General features: G+C 44.5%; 1 protein-coding gene across 1 annotated transcript in view; it reads left to right on the top strand.

Moving 5' to 3' along the window:
- Positions 1-17,175, top strand: part of robo2 (roundabout, axon guidance receptor, homolog 2) — a gene marked incomplete at its 5' end in the record, with an annotated part of 148,984 nt that overhangs the window by 128,623 nt on the left and 3,186 nt on the right. Inside the window, 10 exons of the mRNA XM_084558305.1 lie at positions 409-536; positions 1,424-1,696; positions 2,630-2,755; positions 7,123-7,282; positions 8,802-9,065; positions 10,034-10,248; positions 13,981-14,163; positions 14,632-14,790; positions 14,936-15,193; positions 16,682-16,876. Of these exons, the coding sequence (XP_084414431.1) occupies positions 409-536; positions 1,424-1,696; positions 2,630-2,755; positions 7,123-7,282; positions 8,802-9,065; positions 10,034-10,248; positions 13,981-14,163; positions 14,632-14,790; positions 14,936-15,193; positions 16,682-16,876 (1,961 nt within the window). The remainder of the gene's footprint in view (positions 1-408; positions 537-1,423; positions 1,697-2,629; positions 2,756-7,122; positions 7,283-8,801; positions 9,066-10,033; positions 10,249-13,980; positions 14,164-14,631; positions 14,791-14,935; positions 15,194-16,681; positions 16,877-17,175) is intronic.

Genomic DNA, 17,175 nt, shown 5'->3' with positions numbered 1-17,175 from the left:
GGATGTGACAAAGACACAGCAGGGGAAACGGAAATAAAGGGATGTCTCTGCCTGGAGGAATTCCAACTTTGTGGGTGAAGAAATGTATCTGTATAATATTTTCCCCTCCTTTAGAAGTGCTTCATTAGCATCACAGGCTCATGGCAAGCTTATCTCACACAAACACACATTCTTGTGCACATTTAAACACATGTTGGATTTGTATTATTTTTTTTGCCTTCACATTGTGTCCCTGTTGATTGATGTCTTGTTTTTGTTCATTTTTTTCTGAACTCAGCAACATAATTCAGAACTAAACCGTGCATAATAGGTATAATATGGGGTGTTCATGTTCAAAAAAAGCTCCTGGAATAATGTAATTTCACAGCCTGTGTTTAATCTCCTGTGTTATTCTGTGTTTGTGCGCAGCCGGCCAGGCCTGCTGAATGCCAGTGACCCGGGCTACCCCTGGTTAGCGGACTCTTGGCCAGCAACCAGCCTGCCTGTCAACAGCAGCTCCGGGGGACCGAATGACCTGAGTAACTTTGGTCGAGGGGGTGAGTGCCCTGGTGCTCTACCAGTCTCTTTGAGATAAAGACCACAGGAGAAGAAAGATGAGGGCCCTGCCTTCCTTTCTGCTCTGCCCTGTTCTTTGTCATGTACATTTTTGCTTGCGAGGTGTATGCATATTGTGTGTGTGTTTAGATATATATTTATATATCACATCAGAGGACAGCTTAAGCATTACCAGCAGGGACTCCACTGTCGCCGGGCTGAGTGATGGCAGACAGTCCAGCCTGGTGTCAGAGCCCATACCTCAGAGCAAGAGAATGTGAGGGGAGAGACAGGGAGAGGAGCAGGGTGTGGGCTGTGTGTTTGAAAGGATGGTCTTGAGCAGCCAGTCGTGAAGGACAGGCACAGCTTGACTGGCGCAGATGCGGACACTTCCGCCATGGCTCTACATCATCTCCCCTTCACTGGGCATGCAAACCATGCTCTATGGAGAGAGACTGCCTCCTCTTTCTCTAGCGCTCTCTCTCTCTTTCTCTCTCTCTCTCTATTACTCTGTCAGCGCACACACACATGCAGAGCAGCAGCATTATCCCTCATGTATACGAACAGAGAAGGGAGGGTAGAGAGATAACCAGAGGGTATGTGAAGGGAGAACAGGTTACCGCAGCTTGGAGACTGAAGTCTGGAATGCATGAATAACTGGGATGATTGTTTCAGTAAGATGAACATTTAAAGTGAGCTGACCCAAAGACCCAAACAGCAAAACTGCAACCCTGGAATCCCAGGTCATTCAAGGCCAGATGTACCATCGGACAGTCCTCTTCTCTTTAAACCCATTAAAAACCTGACTATTTAATATTTTAATATTTATAAGTGAGGTTAACTCTTCCCTATACCTTCCCTATAAATTCCCTTCGTTGCTCTTTCCCAGATCTGCCCTCCGGACAAGGAGATAAGACAGGCACCATGCTCTCCGATGGAGCCATCTACAGCAGCATAGACTTCACCACCAAAACCAACTACAACAGCCCTGGCCAGACATCCCAGGCCACTCCCTATGCCACCACCCAGATCCTCCATTCTAGCAGCATCCATGAGCTGGCCGTGGACCTGCCTGAGGCCCAGTGGAAGGCCTCGCTCCAGGCCAAGCAGGAGATGGCCAACCTGGGCTACTCCCTGCCCGACAAGAACTCCTGCAACAACAGTAAGTCACGCTGAGAATGTAAGTGCGCCGTTGGCAGTTTTGGGGGAAGATTGCTGTCCTTTGTGTGGGAGTTTAAGCTGGGTTTTATAAAATAATATGTCAGCTAGAGCCGTTATTCCACCAGAAGCCTTTCGAACCCCACTGTGGTGGGCAGAGGCTTTCTTAAAAAAGAGTACTTTCTTCCCCCAGCAGACATCATCTTGGTTACTCTCCAAGGTTGAATAAACATCTTAAGTAGTACATTTCAGTTATCCATTCATTTTCCTGCTCAGTTTTTTTATAATAGTACCACTCCTTCGGCTTCAGAGCAATTGCCAATCCATTTTAGCCTGACTAATATTTAAGAAAATAATCCAAATTAATTACCGTGGATTTGATGCAGGATTTTTTAAAGCCGGCTGGAATTTTACACTTGGTGTGTAATGAGTGTTCCTTGGCTGTATTCTAATACATATTTATGATCTCATCTTCCCGCAGTCTAAAACAGACTAATTATAGTTTTACACAGTCCCCCTAATGCAATAAATCTTTAAAAAAACTACTTTTCTATTTCTCCCCGGTGTTATTTTAAGACGTATGATCCAGTGCGATTATGTGTGATTATATCTATCTGAAGGACAAATATTGAATTAAAATCTCGACTATATTTGCTCATTTATCCCGTCTTATTAATTGAGAAAAGTCTTGTGAAAGATTCGAACCATATTTTTATTTTTTTCAAACCAACAACAAATCCAATTTCCTTGCAAATGCATTGTCTGCTGCATACAGATCAGAAAGTGAGTGAATGTTAAATGAGTGCAGGGTGTCGAATGTGTGATTCCTGAATATATCCTGCTTGCTCGATGCTCTAACTGCATGTTTGCATGTGCTTGTGCTAACTGCCAATCACCTGATGCCACTGTGATTTTTGCCCTTTAACCCCCACTGTAGCCCTCCTTTTCATTCCTGACTACCGATTGGCCGAAGGATTGTCTAATAGAATCCCACACAACCAATCACAAGATTTCAGCACCACCAGCTCTCACAACAGCTCAGAGCGAAGCGGCAGTCTCTCAGGTTGGTTTACGCAGCAGAGAATTAAGAAAAACCGGGACACTCTGCTCCTCTGCCCGACTTTATGATTGACTGATGTCTTAATTGCTTTATTGATCTCTTATTTGCATGCAAGAACCTGACATCTAAAACATTTTTATTAATGCCTTCCCTCTCCCTCACAAGAGATGCTTTCCTCACTCAGCTCCCCCTGCTTCCAGTTGATTATATGTGAACGCTTTGTTGTTGTGTTTTTAGTTATATGGGATTCTGTGTACAACACCTACTTCTGTATGTGGCAATGCTGTGATATAAGGTAGGAGTTTAGAGAGAGGCATAAAGAAACAGAACGTTTAAGGCAGAAAGACAAAATAATAGGATAATATGTTGGCTAGAATATGGCCGCAAGTGTTAAGTCTGGGTTTCTGCCATCACTGCCAGTCCTTATGAAGGCTTTGTCTCTCACTGTGTGAGTGAGCAGACGGGAGTAGGGGCAGAGGGAGTCTTTCAGACAGAGTGGTCTATATGCACACACACAGACACCATTAGAGATGCTTGGCTGGGTAAAGTGGCAAAAATACCTCCCTTTTTTCCCTCTTCCCCTAATGGTGGCCGACTACACTAAAACCCATGTTCAGAGAATTACAATGTCATTTATAGGACACCGAGGCAGCCCTCTGCCTGCCTCCCCTCCACTCTCCTCTTTTATCTAGTTACAAACCACTGCCTTAACTGGTCTCTAATTCAATGCTCTGGCACACAGTGGGGCTGTAGAAAGAAATGTGAAGTGGTCGTGCCTTACAGGCAGATTCTTCCAATAGACATGCGTGTCACTAAAGGCTCGGGCTCAGAACTTGCAGTATTACAATGTCACGGGGTGACAGTCAGCGCGCTTCGTGCCACCGAATATGCTTTAAAGGAAAAGTTTGACGTTTTGGGGAAATGTGCTTATTTACATTCTTCTCCTTGGTTTAATGAGGAGATTGATGCAAAGGTAACAAATCCACCTGGGTCATATTTCCCTTGTAAAAAAATACAACTTGTTATTTGTACACTTTTGTATTAAGTAAAGAAACTTTTGATTTTTGAAAGCACTACAAATTTAAAAAAGTATAAATGTAGATAATTTGAAATAATCTCTTTGGTTAATGACGCTTCCATTTGCCCTTAAATAGAAATTGGTAACAAGAACATAGTGTACAGCCTACGACAACCAAAAAACTAGAGTGTGGTGTCATCTGATTGGGTTTTGCTTCGGTCTGAGCCAAGAATTTGCGTTTAAATACACCATGAAGACAACTGACGACTAGCATAAACGTTCTGCGCTTGAGCGAGAGAAAGTAACTCTCCATGCCAGCAGGTGGCAGTAGTCTGCATTTGTTATTCTAAACGGGAAATTGTTAAAAGCTAGCGCTGTGGATATACCAGTTATCATAAAGATGACCAGATGATCAGTTTGTCTTCAGTTTCTTCATTCCACATGGCCATGTCATGGTGTTCCCTCTTGTTTTTGTGGTTTACGTTCATCACTTTGGTTTTTTGTAATTGTGCAATGGTTTTTGTTAAGCTGTACAGCCAATCAGAGTGATCTCTCTCAGTGACCAATTTAGCATGCTCTATCAGCCGAAATGCAGCTACCAGTGCCAGTGGTGTGGGACACACCGCAGTACCAAATAGACAAACAGCATTGCACCTGTAATTATAAAAAAAAATGTCTAAATAAGACTAGAATAATAATGTATATATGTTGATGATGCTCAAAAAATGGGTTCATTAACAAAATATATATGTTGAGGTGCAACTTACACCAGTGCTGGGAATTAGAATCAGCACCAGCTCGGCTTTGATTTACTCTTCAACCAAAGTAAACTCAGCATTTGAAGGAGTGGGATGAAGTTGCAGTGCTGTGCTCTCCCTCTAAGGAGATGGAAGGAATAATGAATGTCAGGTTTGAAGAAGGGGAGCAGGATGAAAAGGAACAGAAATAGAGCAGCTTTCGTGACAGCATGGATCTCCACTGGGGACATGAAGCTGCTCATTAAAACCTTTCTTAGTGTAGGGGAGAAGAGGTAACCGGTGTTCTCTGTAGCAGTTAGAGACCCTGAAGACTTTTTGCTCTGCTACACTCACCCAGCCTGTCTGTGAAGTCCACCATCATATGATGTCCATGGTTGTGTGCGACCCCCTGTGCTGCTGCCATCTCCATATATGCTGCATCTCGTCTCATTATGTAACATGTTGCATTAAATTGTTATAAGCTAAGCAAAAAAAAAATATATATATATAAAATAATGATACACTTTGAGTTTGATATTCTCCCACTCATAATTTAAATCCAGAGTCTCTGCTCTGTGGCTTTCCCCTTCAGCACCGACGCACCCAATGAAAACAAAGCAAGCTCAAGGCTATGCAGCCCTACAGTTATAGGCTGGGAGTGCCCAAACCTTGGGTATAAATACCCAAAGCTGACTCTATATTTAGTATCAGTTCCCCTTTGAAGAGAGGCCCAGTTTTGTCAGAGGAGATGAGTTCGCTGTGTAATTCCTGTATAGCTCCTAGCCACAGCTTCTCTCTGTATTTTTCATATTTGGGCTGAGCTGTTGCAATTCCAGCGCCAGACCATCCTTCCCTCGAAGAGGCTCATTTACAATATTGATGGCTGGTCGTGTGTAGAGGGACTAAGGATGATTGAACAATCACGTCAGCTCACCATTTATTGGTAAAAGTCAAGCGTCGCCCAGAGGTGCGATTAGGAAACCCAATTACTTTCAGACTATACTTACACTGTGGTGCCACCTGCCTTGGGCTTACAGTTGTTTCTTTTATTACTTCCATTCTTTATTAATCTTATTCCAACACCTCCTTTATCTCCTCGTGCCTGCATTTTCTCTCTCGTGGGCCTGGATTTTCATTATGCTCATCTTTGAAGTGCTTTTGTTTTTCTTGCAGGAAAATAATTTTTGGGATTCTAGAAAAACTGCACCGTGTTTCTGTTCTGTTTCTACGCCATCTGGCTTTCATGAAAATCAATAGAAATATACCTCATTGCTTCTGTAAATTTCTTTTGATGGCAGTGATATACTCGGAGTCAAGTTAGTTTATTAGATTACACTAAAGCACGATGCTACGTTGCACAAGATGCAATATTGGCTGCTGTTCTTGGGGCGCTGGGAAAAGTGATTACAGGCCTTTGGCACAAAAAGCTAACCGACAGATGACAGATATGAATATGCTCAGCAGAGATTCCCAAAGTTGGCTTTTGCTGGTTTGTGTGGCCAATGACGTCAGCCCCTGAGCTATACTCTAGATTGTGATGTGAGGTATTTACTTGTAGAGAAACACTTCATCCCGTCACACTCTGAGTTATGCATGTCTCCCCACTTTCTTTCCATGTGCACAAAATAAGAAGACAGACAAGTAATATATAAATCAAAGTTATCGCTCAAAAACAAGCAACTTGGACCCTCACGAACAACATGTTGTCTACTTTTAATTACCAGAATTAAACCCTATATACTTACACATACTTATTGTAAATGGCTCTGAATATACAACATATCGTGTAGCTTGATTTTATTTTATGTGTGTGTGTATATATACAATAATATGTATTATTTGTAAAATGTACACTGTTCTAATCCTAATAAGAGTTTTAGTCTTATATTAATCTCAACTTAAAAACTAATTTGCGCTAGAAGTCAAAGAAAAACAACAAAAACAAAATTGCTTTTAAAGAAAAAAGGTGATTTCTTCCACAGTGACCAAATCATATAAAACTCAGTATTGACCCCTGGCTGGCAGATTTATAAAGATGGATGGGACAGGGGAGAATCTGGTGTTGGAGGGATATGAGTGGAAATGGATGGGGTTAGCGGTTCTCCGGTGTAATAAAAGAAATGAAAGTAGTAATAGACTCTCAGTGAATTCCATTAGGGACACACTGACACTACACAAGCCATTCATTATGATGATGCCGTGAAGTGAGATATTTCATTGTGGGACCCAAAGCCCGGTGTGAAAGGGGACACTGAGGGATGGGTGGAGCACAAAGGTCTGCCTCGGCCTCGTTTGCTGCCGCTCTCTTCTGTTTCTATGGAGATTTGAGGCTTTTCAGCCAATCAATCAATGGAAGCATGCTTTTCATCAGGCAACCTTGAGATTTTCTATGTAAGCTGTGACAGGCAGGAGCCCATTGAAACCTTGCGTTTGAAACTGCACATGACTTGCCCAAGGGGTGCGTTGAGTAGAAATGGATGTGTAATCTAAGTGTTCGGACGGAATTGAGTTGGTAAAAGCAGCTGCTGTAATTTGCAATGCTTTCCCACTTGTATATTAGTTTTTAATTGATTTTCAGCGACTGTGTTTCTTTAATGCCTTATCTCCTTTTGTAGGTGGAAAGGGAGGAAAGAAGAAGAAAACTAAGGCTGGCTCCAAACCAACTAAAGCCAATGGGTCCAACTGGGCCAACGTTCCCCTGCCCCCTCCCCCTATTCACCCTCTCCCTGGTACTGAGATGGACCATTATCCCAATGAGCACCATGAAGGAGGAGGGTATGTCTGTTAATGAATACATTATTCCAGTATCATTTCAAAGCACTTAGACAACATACAGGATTTTCAAGCATGCAACTTTCAGTAAAAGCTTCCAGTAGCTTTTCATTACAACCGTAACTGTCCCTCACACCTTTTTCTGTGCGATTCCTTGAATTATAAGAGCTAGCGTTTGTTGGAATGAACAGGACAGTGTTTGCCAGCGTGAGTAACACCGCACATCATTGTTGGTAATAACAAGGTTCAGCTTTGCCTTCTCTGCGGCTAATTACTGCACGGCTGTACATCTGGAGAGAAGCGATGTGTGTATAGACTCCGCAGGCGGCCTCAAACACAGACAGATATCTCGCACACAGACGGGTGCAGATCAAACTATCTGCTGATCCTGTTTTTAAGTCTACGGGATGATTCCGTGACTGGAAAATAAATGGAAAAAGCACTGTTTGAGCAGTCTCCCGCTGCTACTGCTGCGAAGACTTGAGACGGATTCATCAATAGCACTGTTTCATAAAGAGAAAAATGAGAGAGAGAGTCGTGGAGATTTATATCCACCACTTGAAGCTAAATTATTTCTGAGTTTTTGGCAAATGTTTGAGCTAATACAGTCAGTTATTTTCTTTCTCTACGCTAATTACGTGACGTTTTTTTTTAAATCGCTCCTTTATTATTTTATTTATTTGATTAGTGCGGTGAATCTAGCAGAAGCTCAAACGCGGTGTGCATCAGGTGTGGTAACAGAAGCACATTTAAGTGATTGTGAGTGTCTCTCTCTTTGGTCCAGTAGGTGCTATCTCCTCTCGCTCCCATTTCCAATCTGTGAGAGTCATCTGCTTTAATAGGCTATCTGGCAAATGAAGAGTCCCTTGCACTGTAAATCTGAGGCTGCTCTTAATGGCAGCAGATTAAAACAGTTATGTCCTATGGAGTGTGCACTGACAAATTTCTTTAATGAACATCTTCTTTATGACCAGTATTATTTCAGCATGTATAAGCACAGCTATGAGGAAGTGAAGCCTGACAGCCGCTGTAATTCTACCCAGGACTGTCATATAATAAATTCTTACAAAAGTTGGACAAGGTCACAAAGCTCCGTGTTAGTGTGCAAGACTTTTTTGTTGTAATAATGACACTTTTATGCTATTCATTTTTTATTCATAGACATTAGCAACGTCACACATCTTGTCGTAGATGTTTTTCTAACGTAACTTTTAACTCATTGAGCTGTGTTAAATATATGGCTCACAATTATCCTTTTGGTTTTGGTGACTTCTATTCTCCAAATATAGATAATTTAACTTATTTAGAGCGTTTTTTAACTTATTTCAGTCATATTTTAAGCAAACATTGTCTTATTTCAGCACATTTTGTTGATAATATTATTCATTGAACGATAGATTGTATAAACTAATAGGTAACTATAGTAATAGCCATTGGCCTGGACTGAAGATCGGCTAAAGGATTCCCCGCACTGACTGTGAAAATGTTTGCTCAGTAGTCACACTGTACGTTCTTTCCTCAGGTATGAGAGCGACGGCTGGGGCCCGCCCATGCCTGTGCAGACATATCTTCACCAGGGCATGGAGGATGAGCTGGAGGAAGAGGAAGAGAGGGTTCCCACCCCGCCCATCCGAGGGGTTGCCTCCTCCCCGGCTGCCGTGTCCTTTGGGCAGCAGTCCACGGCCACCCTCACTCCCTCCCCGCGGGACGAGATGCAGCCCATGCTCCAGGCACATTTGGATGAGCTGACCAGAGCATACCAAATGGACATGGCAAAACAGACATGGTAACCACTGCACTGTTAGAAAGTGTTATATTTTTTTATCTGTCTAGCTGTCTGTCTGCCCAGATATACTGTTATAGTTGTTAATATATGCATTGTTGTCATTTTAAAATGCTTACTGTACACTCTGTTCCCGTTTATTGCCGCCAGAATTTATTTTGGTCCTGCAGTATCCCTCATGTCAACTGTGTGTGCAGTGGAGATAAACCCATTAATCATTCCATTTTAATGGGCCCATGCTACCACTTAGGCGACTACTGTATTTTGCTCACTCTAAGAGACACAATTTCTTACCCACGGTTGTTTACTCCCTCTACACCCATACAGCACATTCCATTGTTGTTGTGCTCATGCAAGTCAGATGAAGGCCATGCTTCATTCTGTCAGCGACGCGCAGAGAATGAGAGACTGGCGTTCATTCATAACAGTGAAGTGTGCGGTGATGGTTGGGGGTGGGTGGAGGGGTGGGGGGGTGGGGGGCGGAGGTGGGAGTGGGGGTGGCAGGGAAGCCTTGTCAGGAAGGAGATGTCATGTTACCCAGTAATGACTATGTTGGTTAGAGAGCATCTCTGACAACACCAGAGGGCCAGTAATTACCACCAATTCCCACTGCAAACCGCGTCAAAGACTTTGCACTCCTCCAGCAAACGCGGCTGTCACGAGAGAAGTGTGTCGGCGGGCCTGGGAAGCGTGCCTTTGTACCATCCACAGCGGCAATTAGCAGGTCATTGTGTTAGCATACAAGCGGCGGCAACAGAATTAGCGGAATTGGGCAAATTTGTTCTGCGGTTCACATGACGCAGGTCTCTAAAATTAGCTTTACATCTCCGCATACATTCTTGTTTTTTTCTCCATCCTGTGGCTTAGGAACCACTGAGTATTCCCTTCCTTCTCTCTGTGTTCCCCAACTCTCCTCATTCCTTGATGTTGGGTGAAATCCTGTCTTTAATTTATTTATTTTTTCACCCCAGGCACATGCAGGGAGGCTCTCTTCCTCCCCAGGCTCCAGCTCCTCCAGTGGGCTACGTGTCGAGCACAATGGTTTCCGACCTGGAGACTGACCTGGCTGACGAGGAGGAAGAGGAAGAGGAAGAGGAGGAGGATGAGGGCTATGGGGCCAGGCATCCCCGCGGTATCGAGCACACACCAGGGTCAAGCATGGACAACCTGGACAGCTCTTTAACAGGTTAGGCTCTTATTGGCTCTCTACAGAATTCAGTCATTCATTTTAAATGATCAATAAATGTGACGTTATTGATAAATGTATTCAAGCGCCCATGTTGTTCCAAGTTGTTGCAGAGTAAACGGATCGTAGTGCCTGACATGTTCTTCGCGAGTTTGCCTGGTGTTAATTTCCATGCGAACATGCTTACTGAGTGTCCCTCAATCAAGTTTTTAAGCACTTCAGGCAGACTCTGGGGAATTCTAATTATCATTTCCAAAAAAACGAGAGATAAGAAAGTCCATGAATTTTAAACAGGATAGTGAGAGGGAAATTAAGAGGAGGGAGAGGCCAGGCAGGGGAGAGTGACTGTGATTTAACTCGCACACGGCTCCACAGCCAGCGCCACCCATATCTTCCCGAGGAGATTTGAAATAAATTTCACGTGCGGCATATTCCATTCCAGACTGGAGGCGCCATTTCCATTTTTACAACTCACTGAAAACTTTTACAGCCGTCTGTTAGGGGGACATATCAAGGGCATGACATTGGAGCGGCAGAGCTCGGTTCTGGACCGCTGCTCTCATACTGACCGAGGCCCCCGCTATCCATCTCATTTATATATATATATAAAAAAAATAATAATAATTACTGCAAAATAAAATCCATATTGAGAGATTTAAGGATAGATAGAAACAGAGAGAGCAGCAGCTGAGCCAGTTGAGAAAGAGAGCGTGAGAATAAGAGGACTGACAGTGTTGCGTGTTGGTCTAACCTGTCAGTAGCAGCCCTTAAAGAGCAGTTTTCCGTGGGATGATGGAACAGTGGTTTTGGCGGGGCTGACACATGCTACTGCTGATGTATTTAGGGGAATATAAAGCAGCAGCCGGGCCCTAATCTTCCGCATCTCTCTGCTACTGTATAGCTCTGAAGACAGCACTATTTCTTTTTATCACTCTCCCAGTCTGCCTCTCACCCCGTCGTTTGACAACGCAGAGGCGGCTCCGGGGTTAGCGGCGGGAAGAGAGAAGGGAAGATAGGGGAAAGTGCTGAGATTTATTGCGGCCACCATTTTGAGGCTGTACAAATAGGGGAGGGTGGGAGTGAGACTCCTGTCAAGCGTCGCCTGATAGATTTGTCATTGTTTTAATAATATGGAAATAGGTCTGTTTTCATAATGTTGCGCCAAAAGCCAGTAAATCAAACGTTTTCAGTTGTGCTGCAGTTTTAAAAAAAGGGCCATTTGTCACCAGCAGGTTGTCTGCACAGGCTTCCTATGTATTGTGCTCTGTGTTATTGTAACATATTTTTCAACAGATAAATGTGAGTCCTCATGTGGCGCTGGGTATCGCAGAGCCTTTTCTTACTTGATCCACAGCAATGCCTGTGGATTGCTGTGGATCACATAGGCATTTCTAAGTAGCTTTGTATATGTTGTGCAAAGCTGAGATGTACTAGCGGCGTGGCTCTTGTGCCTACAGCGAGCTGAAAGCTTGGCTGTTCTGGGCGATTACTCTCTCATACAGCCCTGCCAGGTTTGTGAGGAGCCGGGTCACGTCTCCTGACGGCAGGTAGAGGCGCCTGCTCATCAGGGGGAATGATTCTCCCACTTAACGACATGCAGATCAGGGTTTCCGTCAGTATAAATCAGTTTTAGTGGTAGGAGGGACCGAGCCTGGGTTTTACTGCCCCCCAACCATCAAACGTTTACTGGCCTTGCTCTATCAGTGCATGGAGCAAGGGAGGTGTCGGCCGTTGCTTTTTAGAGAACATGGTTTGCCCCATCGTTCTTCTTCTTCTTCGAGACACGATAAAATGACACGTAGTGCAAACCTCAGAATCTCTTATATTTCTATGGCAAAAAGAAAACTAGATTGAATTTTTATCAAATTATGTTACAGTGATTATCGTCTGATTGGGCTGCTGTTTCTCAGAATAGAAGTGCTCCAGAGGTTCTGCAGTAGAAAGTGGCAGTTAGTGCAACAGAAAAGTCATTCTCTGATGTGATTTGCTGAGGCAGTGTTCCTTCGCCGAGCCAGAGGACTTGGAGTCTTCAGTGCTTTGGCTGGCGCTGCCTGTACTTCATTATCTGCTCTATTCTTTGTGGGAGGATTGGACCCAGTGGAATTGCTGTCTTTCTTTCTCTCTGTGAGAAAAAAAAAAAAAAAAAAAACTCTTAGAAAAGAATTTCAAATAAAATAGCAAAGAAAGATGGAGCGCTCGGAGTAGTTACGGCCTTGGATTTCAGTTAGCGCTGTAAAAGTAGGGTTGTGTAAGGGGGTACGCTACCTTATGCAAGCCCATATTTTACAGAGTTTTCCATTAATCTGAGAGAAGTTTCCTGCAATAGGGGTGAAAACTGTTGCAACTTCTGCTGCTGAAGGTGCAATCCCCTGAAGTCACAACCAGTCACAACCAGTCACTATGCTGCCGTCTCTCCGGGAGAAATCGTTATTGACAAAGACACTCACAGATGGGGAAGTTGGAAAACTCTTTGAAAGAGATTTTCCAGTATGTCTGGATAAATGAACCGCACTCATATTATCAAGTTTTATGTCCAATTTTAAATGTGTTGCATTGTGCGGCAAAGGGATGTGCCATCTGAGACACCACACTCTGCTTCTGATTGATGTGCGAGTTCATTTGAATCTCAATCTGCGGCCGTCCTGGCCAGGATTAGTGTCGTGCTGACCGTTTAATAAATCCCGCTGCTAACTTTTTTGTCTCCGCTGCTCTCTCAACAACCTTTACCCTCACACCTCCCCACTCCTCCGTTACGCCAGTCTGTTCAATCACATCAGTCTGTGTGAGGGAGAGGCAGAGTGTGTGAGCCCAGCACTTGGGTTCACGCCACTTCAGCAGAAGTCTGCCAAACCAGGCCCACTGAAAGCTGTCACATTAGCCAACTGTTCTCTGTGTTTTTGCTTGCCAAAGTGGCATATTTTTATTGGCAGACTGATACTTGTATATTTAAAGTGCTGGCCTAGCTTTTTATGTGAAGGGGAAAATCAAAGCATAACGAAATACAGAAGCTCATAAGCCAGAAGTCCTCCTTATGTGTGCCCTTTTGAGCCCATCAAATACTCGATTATTTATAAGGGTATTGATTAAATCTCATATCCTTTAAATATATTTAAATCTTAAAAATAACTGAAGAATGGAGATGTCTAAAACTACTGTAGCCATGAGGGAGATACCTAGATATTTGTATTCAGGTATTTTCTTGAGCAGGAAAATAAAATAAAAACTACCATGTGTGCATACCACCAGGTGTTTGATTCAATACACTGTTTTGCGAGATGTCACCTGAGGCAGTTCTGCTGCGAACGCTGCCTCGCTGCACAGGTGCGCTCATTGTTCTTTATCAAAAGAAGAGTAAAACTCAGTTGATGACAGTCCTGCTGTTCCACTGCGTACATTCGGACGTGTATGTTGTGTGCATATATGCGTGTGTGGGTGTCTTTCTGTGCAACGCGTGTGTTTGTACTGGATGAAAGAGGGCAGGTCAGAACAGAATGACTACACAAAATCACTCACCTGCGAGCACAGAAATGCCCTGCAGCAAATACAAAATCATTTAAGTGTAGGACATTGCTAGGACTTTTTCTAAAAAAATCTTTCAATACCTTCATTCATCTGAAAGTAGAATCACAGCACAGGTGTTCAGAAGTCTGATCAAATATCAAAAAGGTTTTTAAAAGTATAAGTGATAACATACTTCCACACACATTTGCTGAAACCTGTGGTGTTCCCCAGGGTCCATGGTGAATGGGTGGGGCTCAGCCTCAGAAGATGACCGTAATTTCTCCAGCCATAGGTCCAGTATGGGCAGTTCGTCCGATGGCTCCATCTTTACCCACTGCAGCTTTGCCCAGGCCCTGGTGGCCGCTGCAGACAAGGCAGGCTACCGCCTTGAGGGCACTAGCCTCAGCAAGAGAGGTTGGTTTGGTTGTGGAGACCAGATACTCACTGCTGGATTGGAACTTCTACAAGTGGCAGATGATTTGTTTCTTTCTGCTCTAATTGTTCCTCCTGTCACCCACTGGCTGATGTTCCCCCCCGATTATGCTTCTACTGATTTCCTTTCTGCTGCTTGTGGATGCTGTGCCCAGGATGTGCATGGTACCTGCTCTATATGGCTAGACTGCGGGTATAACCCATCTGGCTTTGCTCTCCAGCTTTCTTGGGTTAAATGTGTAACAGCTGGGTGATGCGTAATACTTTGCAACCTTTTACCAATCAAGGTGTTTTCTCTTCTAAATAAAAATCTTAACCTTTGTTTTCTAATAGGATTTCGGATCTTGACTTGTAACCTATATCTTTCTTGATGGCGCTCTCATCTTCATTTGTTGGCTCTTTAATGTCTTTATTAACCAGATGTCCTGTGGTCCTCTATCCCCCCTGCAGGTAAAGGCTTGTCCCACAGGCCCCGGCCCAGCAGTCCGTTCTCAACAGATGGCAGCACAGTCGGCACACACAGCTTGGGCCACCAGAGGGCCACCAGGCCCACACGTAAACCCCGAAGTCAGGGCACAACTCCCCACCGGAGAGATGCTGGAGCAGACGGTGAGGCAGCAACACATGTTGGATGGTTTATGTGGAAAGTTCCCTTAAACATCTGTTGTTGTTGTTGTTATATAAACAAGAAGGAGTTATGTTCATATGTAATTTATTCAGTCAATTGATTTACTGTCGATTTCCTTTAACGCAGACCTACCTCCTCCCCCTGAGCCTCCTCCCTGTCAGGGGCAGGGTCGCGTCCAGGGGCCCCGCAGCATAAGCAGCATGGTCCCGCCTACAGACAGGAAGGCTTCCTCTCTGGAGCGTCCAGCTTTGTCGGGACCCCTGTGTGGGCCGGAGAGCTCCATTGACAGACAGACGCGCACTTCCCTGGAACATCATCGCCAGGCTCAAGAAAGGCTGGGCTCCATGGACCGAGCTGACGATGGGCGCAGGGGTCACAAAACAGGTACAGATAGAAAAACAAAACAAAAAAAAACTGTTGCCTCACACACAGGGATAAAAGTCTGGCAAACTCTTAGACATCCTATATTCATTAGCACCTTTGTATGGAAATCATCTAAGACTCCCAGTTAGATTAGTATGAAAATCAGGAAACGCTTTGGATGGAAGATGGAGGATGATAAGTCATCCCTTAACTTATTTAAATCGTTTGGTGATCCATCCAAAGATGTCAAGACAATTTAATCTGTACCACAGATGGGCTGACATCACCACCAGAGCCATGCTGCTAGCCTGGCTGAAAATTGTCAGAGAATCTTATCCCATTTTTTAGGGTTATGCGATCCAGACTATTATAAACACTCGTGCTATTTATTCTGAAAATGTAGGGCAAACAAAAGAAGGTCTAAAAAAATCCCAGTTGGCACCACTTCCCCCCCAAAAAATCTGTGAAACCATTTTACTTATGCTATGCTACTATTAATTACTAAAAGAGACATCCTGGCTGCACATTCTAAACAAGCTGAAAACAGAGTGGATCGGTGAAAGAAATAATTAATTGCATTACAGCAAGAAAACAACAAGGACATGGGAGTTTAGCTGCCGCCGAGCCTTAGCGGTGGGTGATTTTTCTCCAAGTTCTCGTGTTGAAGTTAGCTTTCATGCTGCTTTGAGACTCAGCTCCCATGAACAGATTGCACCGTCTGCCACTTGCTCTGGTTTCCAGAATGCCCCTCTCAGCCCTCCCTCAGCCTCCCCAATGCCCCTGCTACTGTTGCCAGTATTGGGCTGCTCCGCTCCAAGTAAGGCAGGAGGCCCCAGTAGCTGAAATGCACTCTAATCGCTTCAGATTTCCTTTCTCACACAAACAGCAGCCACTCTACGCTCCATCTGTGTGGGTCCGTGTGTGTGTGTTTGTGATCGTTAGAGCTCGCCATGCTGCGCTCCCTGGCCTCTTTGTGCCAGGACTTCCTCAGACAGTTAATCTGAGACTGTGAGACAAAGACAGGTGCCACAATCAGCATCTTTACAGAAAACCCTGTAGGTGAATTCCCTTATGTGTCAGAGCGCTGACTGATTCGGAGTAGACTCCACAGAGGTCAGGGCCGGCTCTATTACAGTCATTAGCGGAGCAGTGGGGAGCAGTTTGATGAGATTTCATGCAATGGGGGAGACTGCTGAGGGTCAATGTTATGCTGCCCTGCAGCGGGGGGTGCCACAGCAGCCAGTGGTCCCTCTGTTATTGTATTTACCCCCCAATAATGCTGGTAGCTGCAAGGCCATGTGTGAGGCTGAGAGTGCTCTCTGTGGCACGCCCTGGCATTGCTTGTTGGCACAACCACTCTGCAGATGTCAGGAGTAGGGGGGTGTTTGCAAAGTGCTCTTTGTCTCCACACATCAGATGTTCGATGTGCATCGCTGCAATAATAAAAGTGTCTACTTTCCTAACTTAGAGTGGGCCTCCTGATCCCTGTGTGTATGTGTGTGTTTTTAGAGGACGGGTGCCTGCCATACAGTAAACCATCGTTCCCCTCCCCAGGAGGCCATAGCTCCTCTGGCACAGCCTCCTCCAAGGGCTCAACGGGCCCACGCAAGACCGAGGGTCCACGACAACCACAGCAGTGGACCGCCATAGAGCATGCTGATTTCCTGGGGACCAACGGACAAGGACAGTACTCGGGAGAGTTATGTGAGTAACTCAGTATTCTGATGTGTTACGGCTCAGCACATATAGTACATACTGTGGCCATACCAAAACTATTTAGTTTATTCGTCCTTCAATTACTTATGTGGAAAATGAAGGGGTGTAGAGACAGGAAGAGACTAGCAGCGATGTGGCGACAAGAATTCGGCAGATTTTAGAGATGCCTTTGGTAAGATCTTGTGTTTGCGATTGAGGCGAGGACTGATGGAAGAGACCGATACAGTTGACATATGACGCAAACACAGAGTCACCCGCACCATCCACAACTGGTTCCTGCCACCAAA

This window comes from Chelon labrosus (genome assembly GCF_963514085.1).
Source record: "Chelon labrosus genome assembly, chromosome: 13".
Taxonomy (NCBI): Eukaryota; Metazoa; Chordata; class Actinopteri; order Mugiliformes; family Mugilidae; genus Chelon; species Chelon labrosus.
Note: the sequence above shows the minus strand (reverse complement) of the source record. Positions and strands in the feature narration are given on the sequence as shown.